This window comes from Nelumbo nucifera, chromosome 5 (assembly GCF_055504915.1).
Source record: "Nelumbo nucifera cultivar China Antique chromosome 5, China Antique-T2T, whole genome shotgun sequence".
Taxonomy (NCBI): domain Eukaryota; kingdom Viridiplantae; phylum Streptophyta; class Magnoliopsida; order Proteales; family Nelumbonaceae; genus Nelumbo; species Nelumbo nucifera.
The window spans coordinates 38,789,241-38,798,231 of NC_142653.1; the positions used below are offsets into that span (position 1 = coordinate 38,789,241).

Here is an 8,991-nt window from a genome sequence, read left to right on the forward strand (position 1 = left end):
GTGTTCAATGCGTGACCCGGTGACAAGATCAATGGTTGAACTGATTGGGTCGAATAGTTTTTGACCAAGTCAAGGGCTTTTGATTGTTTGACAGGTCTTGATTGAACCGGACCTAGAATCTTGGCCGGGTGACAGTTCAAAAGCTCAGGTCAATGGCTGGTTGAAAACATTGGTAAAGAGAACTTCATTTACCCGAGTAAACTTTCCCATCTCTCATGTGGACAAATAACTTTCTCATTTGGGAGAAAAGTTCATAAAGCATGATGAGCAAATTTTCCCTTTTTAACATTAATTTTTTATGAATAAAATGGTCATTATGTTATTTATTTGGGAATCAAAGAATATGAGTAAGTGAATTTATTCAAGTAAGTGTTACCCAACAAATATTTAAGTAAAAAATTGTAAACGAACAAGGCCTTCAAGTTGGGTAAGCACCATTATCGATCTAGAATTATTCAGTTTTTGTCTGTGCAAATGTTATCACACAAAGTGGTTGGTGATTAGGTTACAATTAATTAGTTTTAATCTCATAGAAAAAAATCATCCTAATAATGCAGTGGTTTGCAAGTTTCAATCTTGAGGTTCATTCTTGCCAGTTCCAAACAAGGGAATTGAAATGCCAACAACCAGAGTTTAGAGCCAGACCTTTCAGAACTGTTAGAGCTTTATAGAGGAAGAGAGGCCAGCAGATTGACAAGTTTTATAATTTAGGGGAGCAGGTTCCTTGGGATGATTTTTGGAGCCAAGGGTTTCAATTTCAACTTACAAACCCAGTTGTTTATCCTTCATGTGGGAAACTGAGGTGACAGCCCAACAGTCAATAAATAGAGTTTCGTGGTAGGTTTTCCACCTAGCCTATTGTCACATGGACAGCTGGACACTCTATCTTCTCTCACTCTTTCTTATTTGAAATGAATAAAATAGGAATAGAACAGCTGCAGTTCAAGTGGAGAAAGTCTGAAACGTGGTTCTTTGGTTAAGGGCTGAGGTGGGCAGGAAATGTACACTTGGCCAACCAATGCTGCCATTTGATTTGATGAACAGTTTGGATCATGGTTTTAAAAATCGAACCGAGAATCGATCAGACAATTGGTTTCGTTTTACCCTAAAATTGCTTGTAGGACAAAAATTGTTGATTTGATCACACCCATCAATTCAGATAATGGTTTTTGGATGTTTTTTTTTACATTTTTTTAGGGAAATTGTCTAAAATTCACGTTTTCAACAATTCTCTTAAACTCACCACAACTTTTCAAAATGTCTAAAACTCACCGTGTTGTGCCAGTAAGTTTTTATTTTCCAAAACTCACCTTCCGTTAGTACACCGTTGATGCTTCCTAACAGAGGTGTCCATGTGTTTTGTTATAATTTCCAATGTTTTTTTTATAATTTCTGTTTTTTTTTCAATTTTCAATTTTCAATTTTCTACAATCTATAAATTTTCCTGTATTTTTGTTATTTATTTACAATTTCTGTGTTTTTCTATAATTTTTTTTTTATTTTGTTTTTCAATTTCTATAGTTTCTATAATTTGAAAATAATTTTTTATTTTGTTTGCAATTTTTATAACTTTTTATATTTTTTGTAATTTCTATGTTTTTATGCATTTTATATTTAAAAATATTTTTTGAACTTTTTTTTCATGTCTAAATATTAAAATGGTAATATATTAATATCCATTAATTTATTTTATATATTTTATATTTTTCTATGAAGGTTAAAATGGTAATATATTCACACCCATTAATCTGTTTAATGTGAAGTTAGTCACATGGTGAATTTTAGACATTTTGAAAAATTGTGATGAATTTAAGAGAAATGCTGAAAACTCATGATTTTTTTTTGTTAAACCCAAATGAGCCGTCTATTCAAACCAACTGGTCAAACCTTTTTTGACCCAAAAACCAATAACCAAAACGGTTTCATGTCCGGTCCAGTTTTTATAACCTTGGTTTGGATTGATCTGAATCAGCCTTGCACATGGCCAGAAACCCAGGAGGCGAGGCGCAGCAAACTTCGATGTCTAGCGGCATTCAGCAGCACATGTGCAGAGTGAGGGTGCTCCGACACCCCAGTGGCCAGTTTAGTAGTTTTAATTGTTCTCTGTTCCATTCGATGCATCTGGGTCTTAACATTCTCAGTTTGTCCTCCTTTTGCGGTGTGATATGTGAGAATTGGGTATTGGCCCCTATTTTTAGTGGACATGTTCGATCCACACGTAGTGGGATCGTGCTTTTGAACTTCTGTTTCCCGCTTCAAATTTCTATTCGATGAATCTGGTTCGCAGTTGGCCCCTTTCTTACGATACAGAATTGGAACAGCCTCTAATTTGAGGATTAGCTGAAAAGGTCAATGTGCTTTGCTTTTAGATCTTTTGGTCCATAGAGTGAAAAGATCAAAATTTTGATACGACTCATATCGTATTTTTGGATTCCGAAACACCCGATAATCCTCTATTTTTAATGAAAAATATATATAAAAACCTTAACAAATAACAATAATCAATTTCTGAAAAAAATTGAAAAAATATAAAAGTGCAAGGTTTTTAGTGCCGAGATACTTTGAACTTTGCATATAGTTCATAGTTGTAATTGGAATCACAATCCCTCCAAGTTGGAATCGGAATGGTCTGTTCCCATTAATCTACTAGAATGGGATTTCATTCCTATGGGAGAGGGAGAATCCGGTTCCACCAGGAATGAAAATGAGATTTCAATTTTGCCTAACCGAACGGTCAAAATTGAAATGGGCCATTCTGGCCCTGTTTGTCAACGTTAAAATAAAAAGAAAAGGTGTTCTCGCGTGAGAACAACACCCAAAGAACACATTCTTTGAGAGTGAAAAATCGGCGCTCCCAAAGAACGCATGGTTCCCATGACGTTAACCCCTATTAACGAATACGTGTTAACGGTTCCCACGTGAGAGAAGGGGTATTTTGGGTATTTCACACTAAATGATAGAAAGAAACCCTACCAAACATTTCCATTCGGAAGTGAACTCCTCCAACTTGCCGCTGAAAATTTCAGAGGAAGGAGGGACTCCTTTAACTCCAGTTGGACAATGAGCGAACAATAGAAAGTACCGACGATATTTCTGGCATGTAGTTTAGAGATAAATTTAACAAACTGAGTTTGGTGTATAGGGAATTTGAAAAGTTACTTAAGCACACAGGGTGAATTTGCAAAACTGATGTTAAGAAATAGTTTCATTATCCAAACGCTATTTTTGTTCCTATAAAACAAAAAATCGTTATCAAAAAACAATTTGCCAAACGTATCTATTACTCCTGAAGAACAAGAAATAAAATTGTTGTTCTGGAACAGGAATTTCTAAAAGAATAGAAATAGGTGGGAACATTGCCAAACAGGACTTCTAATTCCCATTCTAGACCCTATTCCGATTTCTCCAACTTGGCCAGAGCTAGACTTGGTTAGGACTTAGAATAAGGGAAAGGGGCTTCACTAAGTTCTAGTGTGTTCTGTAAAACAAGAAACTTTACTTTTGTTTTTCAAAATTGAGATCTATTCCAATGTAAAATTCGCCGAAGCTCTACTTTTTACTAATTAAAACCAATTGAATATCTGATTGATTTTTCCATTACAACAATACCATCAAAGCCTTGTCCCAATTCCTTACTATATACATGAATCCTGTTTCAACAGTACTCATAAATGACTGCTAATTCCTCATAAAAAGGCCATGAGTTGAAGTAATAAGATTTAATAAATGATTTAAACACTCACAATATAACAGATATTGCACTAAACCAAACGGAAACAAAACGGGATTCATGTATCCAACCGCATATAGTTGGAAATGAAGATAGAGATGAAAAACAGGTGTTAGTATGTAGTATATTAGATGCACAAGGGATACGATAGAGATTTCAAGAAGAAAGTACTCCACCTCATGGTGGTTTTTGCTCTGTGAGTTGGAATTTCTAGTTCTACTTTACATCTAGCGTTCGCTGTGGCTTGTGCTCTGGTGGTGGTGGGGTTGGATATTGAGGGGAGACAATGGAAACAATCAAACAACACTGAATTCGATAACAGTTCGAAGTTTGTTCTTATCCATCTCTTTCTAGTTTGATATCTTTATTAACCCCCATCACCCATTAAAAAAACCAGAAAAAAATTGTAGCCCACTGAAGGGCAATAAGTGAACTCAATGTATGTCATTAACAAATGGGGTTAGAACTTAGAAACCAGGTAACCGAGCTTTTGGAACGATTAAAGAAGAAACTTCATAGTAAGAGTCATGGTGAAGCATGTGCTGAACAAGAAACTACGTTCACGTAAAGAAACTACAGCAGAGCCAAATTCATTAACTATCAGGAAAGCTTGCTTTGTTCTCTTCTTCAGGTATAATATATTGAGAATTGGTTACTTGTGCTCACATCAACCGAGAATTTCAACTACATTCAGCTCTTAATCTTTCTGATTAAGAACAACTAAAGAGAACTGGCATAAAGGTTCCTAAAACCAGCCCAAACAAATAGGGACTGAGACATTACTACTAGTAAGTCAAGGAGGAGGGCACAACTTCTGCAACAACCTCTCATCCAAGACCTACTTAGAAAAAAGCATAGAAAACTGTAAGTGCAAAAGACAACAAAACCCACAAGAATTTACAAAAAAGAATTACACAAGTAAAAGATGGTGTTCATCTTTCCTTGCTGAAACCGAAGTTAGTCAAAGCTTGATGAGCGGCTCCACCTCCCCTGCAGGTAGTCCTCCAGTGGGACACTCTGCTCACTGCTGCTAATGGAGAGTGAGTCATCCTCAACATCAAGCAATGCAACGTTAAGATGGGACTGGATGTTAGGAGGAGGGACTGCTTCATCATCCAGAGTATCAAACTGTTCTGAAGCATCCACCTGCATCCTTGCCCACTTGGATATCTCAGCATCACCTTGAAGGAGCTTCAACACCTATCATCAATAAAGAAAAACAGAATTGTAATAATTAGAACATCAATCCTATCAGAAGTGCTAAAAAAAAGTAGAGAAGATGTGCTTACAAGGCTCATTCGAGGCCGAGACTGAGGTGAACGTCTGATGCAGAGGGTAGCAGCTAAAACCATCTTCTCCATCTGATCAGGGTCATAAATATCACCTAAACATGGATCCAACAATTGGGTTGTCTTCCCTCCATTTAGAATTGGCTTTGCCTGATTATGCCATCAAATTACCATTATAAGCTGAAAAGTAAAAGGTTTTCAAACCAAAGAAACCACACCAAGAATATGCAGAAAGACCTACCCACATAACCAAGCTCTCCTGGCCCTTTGGACAATCACTGCTGATAGGCTTCCTTCCAGAAAGCAGTTCAAGAAGCACAACACCAAATGCGTAGACATCAATTTTGTCATTTACTTTGCCATACATGAAGTATTCTGGAGCCAAATATCTGCCAAAGAAAAATTTTAATTTAATTCCCAGGAAAAAGTCATGGGGATGCTAGAGGATGAGTGGATACAAACCCGAAAGTTCCCGCAACATCGGTGCAAGTTATATGGGATGATGAGGAAGAAGCCCACTTAGCAAGTCCAAAATCCGACAGCTGATGAAACAAACAAGGATGACATGAGTAATGGGTGACATTTACAACTGCAGTTACTCCAGATGGGAGGTTAGAAAATTTTAAAAGAACAGCACCTGGGGCTCAAAATCATCGGAAAGAAGGATATTAGATGATTTCACATCCCTATGGATCACAGCTTGATCACTTCGACTGTGCAAGTAATCCAATGCCTCGGCAACACCCAGTGCCACCTTATATCTCTCACTCCAACCAAATGCTGAATCGTCCCTTTTATTACCTAATAAACACCAGATAATAGAATACATAGTAAATCATACAATAAGACAACAGGAACCAGCAAATTTAGTCGATAGCTAAACAAGAAGGTTATGTACCATGGAGGTTCTCTTCTAGGCTTCCTCTGGGTAGGAAATCATAGACCAAGAGAAGATTGTTCTCCTCAAAACAGAACCCAAAGAGGGATGTGATGTTCTTGTGATGTAAAGCAGTAATTATCTCAATTTCCAAAACAAACTCATTCAGTACATCTTCGGATGGATTCAAAATTTTCACAGCAAGTTCCTTGCCATCAGGAAGATGCCCTCTGTAAACCCGGCTACTACCTCCTTTTCCGATCAAATTCTCTGGAATTAGAGATGAGAACATTACAAAGAAGCCCCATTTAACATATTATAACTCAAAATTATATCATATAATCATGAAACTGAAAACAAACCTGTCGTGAAGTTAGAAGTAGCAGAGACAAGCTCCTGGTAATTGAATAATCTGCACGTGGCCGAGTATTTCTCGTGTAGACCTTCTAATTCTTTTGGAAGGTTCTTGTAAGGCGAAGCTGGAGGCACGATAGCATCAGTATCCACTGGAACAATTGCACCGTTCTGTCCATCCAAATTGGAAGAACAATCTTCGTCCTTATCACAAGAAGCTTGTTTACAATCAGGATGCACTGCTGCCGAAGAATTCCTACCGGGTATCCGCATTGCCCACTGAACTACAGAGATCTGCTTTACAGAAGATTTTGCTGAACCTTTAGCCTTCCGGTCAGGTAAAATTGAACGGCGAAGAAGTGGCCAACCGGGTCTCAACTCTGGAACTTCTCGAATCAGCAGAGAAATTGAACTTGATGCAGCCTCTATGGTCTGTACTGGTACCAATGCCAAAGAATTGCCTTCACTATCGCAACCATTAGGCTCTTCTGCAGTTCTAGAACAATGGGTATCCCGTGAAATAGAGTCCGGCGCACAAATTGAACAATTCCGTTTCAGTGCAACTGGCAAACTCTCCGCCACGGATTTCAACAAGTCCGCCTCAGAATTTCGAGCAGCTTCCTCATTATATACCGTGTCAACTTCTGCCGTTGCCGTGGCAGTTGCATCACTTAGTACTTTAGAATTTTTACTCAGTGACCGATGAATTGAAGTAAGAAAATTCTTGCGCGGGCGTTCTTCCGCTCCTGCCACAAGAAGTAAAAATTGAGAGAGAAATCCACTCTGAATCAACATCAAAGTGAACATAAAAACTAGAAAAAAATACAGAAAAAACAATAAAAAAAACCTAATGAGCCACCGGTGGATGCCGAAGTTGCCTCTCTTTCGAATACGATCTTCCCATTATTAACCGCAAGAACCCAACAATCTTTGGAGAGTTTTCTCGCGCAGTACTTCGCAATCGAAACCGACGACCCAATTGTGTGATGGTGAGTAGCAGTCCCAACAATGACCTTGCTAGCCACATAGGATTTCGCTTCCCTCACCAGAACTTTTCGGATGGATGAACCTCTACAGATCTTAAGTTTAAGATCCACCTTCAACATTTCCACCAAATCAGACTCCACAACAAAAATTAAGAAAATAAGGAGGGAGGGAGAGAGAGAGAGAGAGAGAGAGAGAGAGAGAGAGAGAGAGAGAGAGAGGGGGAGGGAGGGAAGGAATGAGGGAGCGATGAAATTTAACCTGCTTCAGGTTGCAGAAACCTTCATAAACAGCAAGTACAGAATCAAAAGCTTTAACCAGCGACAGCAGAGACGATTTGCCCTCTCGATCAAGAATTTCTGCCAAAAATCAAAACCCACAAATTTAAACCAACAATATGAAAAACCGACGGATAATTTGTTGGTTATTTAACCAACTATTTATTGACTATTCCCAGTTTCTTCTCTTACCCGTATTGCCGAGAACATGAAGAGCAATAACACGATCTCCAGGCTGGGCGACTTTGACGAGAGACCACGTTAGTAACTCTCTACTTTGCTGATCCAACTTCACTCCCACCACAACCGTGCGGCCCTCACCGCCCCCGCCACCACCACCACCACCACCACAACCCTCGCCGCGACCTTCCCCGACGGGGAGAGTTCTCATAATAGTCATTGCGCTTCTTCTGATCCCTTAGATCCCAATCGCCCTCTTCTGTCTCCCGTCGTTACTCTCCGGTCCATCAATTCGTCAAACACATTTTCTGCCTGAGAATAACTGATTTTATATCTTCGTTGAGGATGGATGCCTTTTAACCCGTTAACCGCTGTTGCTTGCTTCCATCCGCCTTTCTCAGGGAAAGAGAAAGTGCCTGCAGTATGAGTCCCGACAATAAATCATAAATCATATCTAATACGTCTTTTTAATCAATCTCGACCGTTCGTTCCACAATTCTGTAGGACCCACAAGCCGAGCGGTGAAAAAGCTGGGCTGCTGGGTTAAAAAACAACGATGATGTAATACCTGAAGCCGTTGGATCTTCATCGGATGGATATGACCATGTTTTTACATCATTAGCCCCACAGTTTGAGTTTTTGGATGGATTAAACTTGTGGGCCCTATTTATTCGCATCTAATCTTGGATTCTTATGGGCGGTGATGAGGCCATTAATGCCTAAAAGGAGAATATGGAATCATATCCCTCTCCACGGAAGTAGATGCTTTGCTTGCTTTTAGCAACGTAAGTGGCTTTGTTGTACCGTAGGTTATCATTACTCTTTATTAGTTCCACCAGCGAACAACTGTAGAGAGTAAAGAAAAGTCAGGTTTTTAATGACAAAATTACCCTTACTATTTATTGATATACCGAAAGGGTCCCTCCCTTTAAAGCACACTTTGAACCAGTCTAATGCCCCTCCCTTACCCTTTTCGCGAAATTTGACTTTAACAGGAGTACCATCTTCATCAACCCAAAATATTTCAATCCAATGGATGAGATTCACAACTGAACCATTTGACCAGTCTCTCTACTGGGCTCACGGATTTTGATTTACATTCTGGGCTTTGGCATAAGTTAGGCGCCTTGTTTGGATTTATCTGAAAAAACGCATTTTAATGGTTTGTTCGTATGAGTACCGAGACTGGGTACAAGAATCACGAGGGCCATACCGCCATAGCAATCGCCACTGCTCCTTGTTGGTATTCTGGATTTTAACTTTATCGCAGGTCGTTTTGCTCTGTGCTTTTAGCAGAGC

At 39.0% G+C, this 8,991-nt stretch overlaps 1 protein-coding gene across 2 annotated transcripts; it reads right to left on the reverse strand.

Moving 5' to 3' along the window:
* Window positions 1-4,344: 4,344 nt before the first annotated feature.
* LOC104606678 (protein kinase STUNTED) lies at window positions 4,345-8,124 on the reverse strand. Of its 2 annotated transcripts, none has more exons than XM_088888770.1 (10): window positions 7,705-8,124; window positions 7,496-7,593; window positions 7,110-7,347; window positions 6,259-6,996; window positions 5,918-6,166; window positions 5,657-5,820; window positions 5,482-5,561; window positions 5,261-5,408; window positions 5,020-5,169; window positions 4,345-4,930 (listed from the first exon to the last, which is right to left on the reverse strand). In XM_088888770.1, exons 1-10 carry the CDS (start codon window positions 7,910-7,912, stop codon window positions 4,688-4,690), a joined length of 2,316 nt encoding a protein of 771 aa, XP_088744896.1. In that variant the 5' UTR covers window positions 7,913-8,124; the 3' UTR covers window positions 4,345-4,687. The 2 variants fall into 2 exon arrangements, with proteins under 2 accessions (XP_088744896.1, XP_010270301.3); XM_010271999.3 differs by having other exon boundaries at window positions 7,098-7,347.
* Window positions 8,125-8,991: the final 867 nt, after the last annotated feature.

What these genes read in the sequence shown, in the direction of transcription:
- LOC104606678 (XM_010271999.3), bottom strand. Translation starts at nt 7,912, where the DNA reads ATGACTATTATGAGAACTCTCCCCGTCGGGGAAGGTCGCGGCGAGGGT. An exon ending in ATCCACCGGTGGCTCATTAG is followed by an intron (nt 6,997 to 7,097) that starts GTTTTTTTTATT and finishes TTCTTGTGGCAG; the next exon opens with GAGCGGAAGAACGCCCGCGC. An exon ending in CTCGGCCTCGAATGAGCCTT is followed by an intron (nt 4,931 to 5,019) that starts GTAAGCACATCT and finishes TATTGATGATAG; the next exon opens with GTGTTGAAGCTCCTTCAAGG.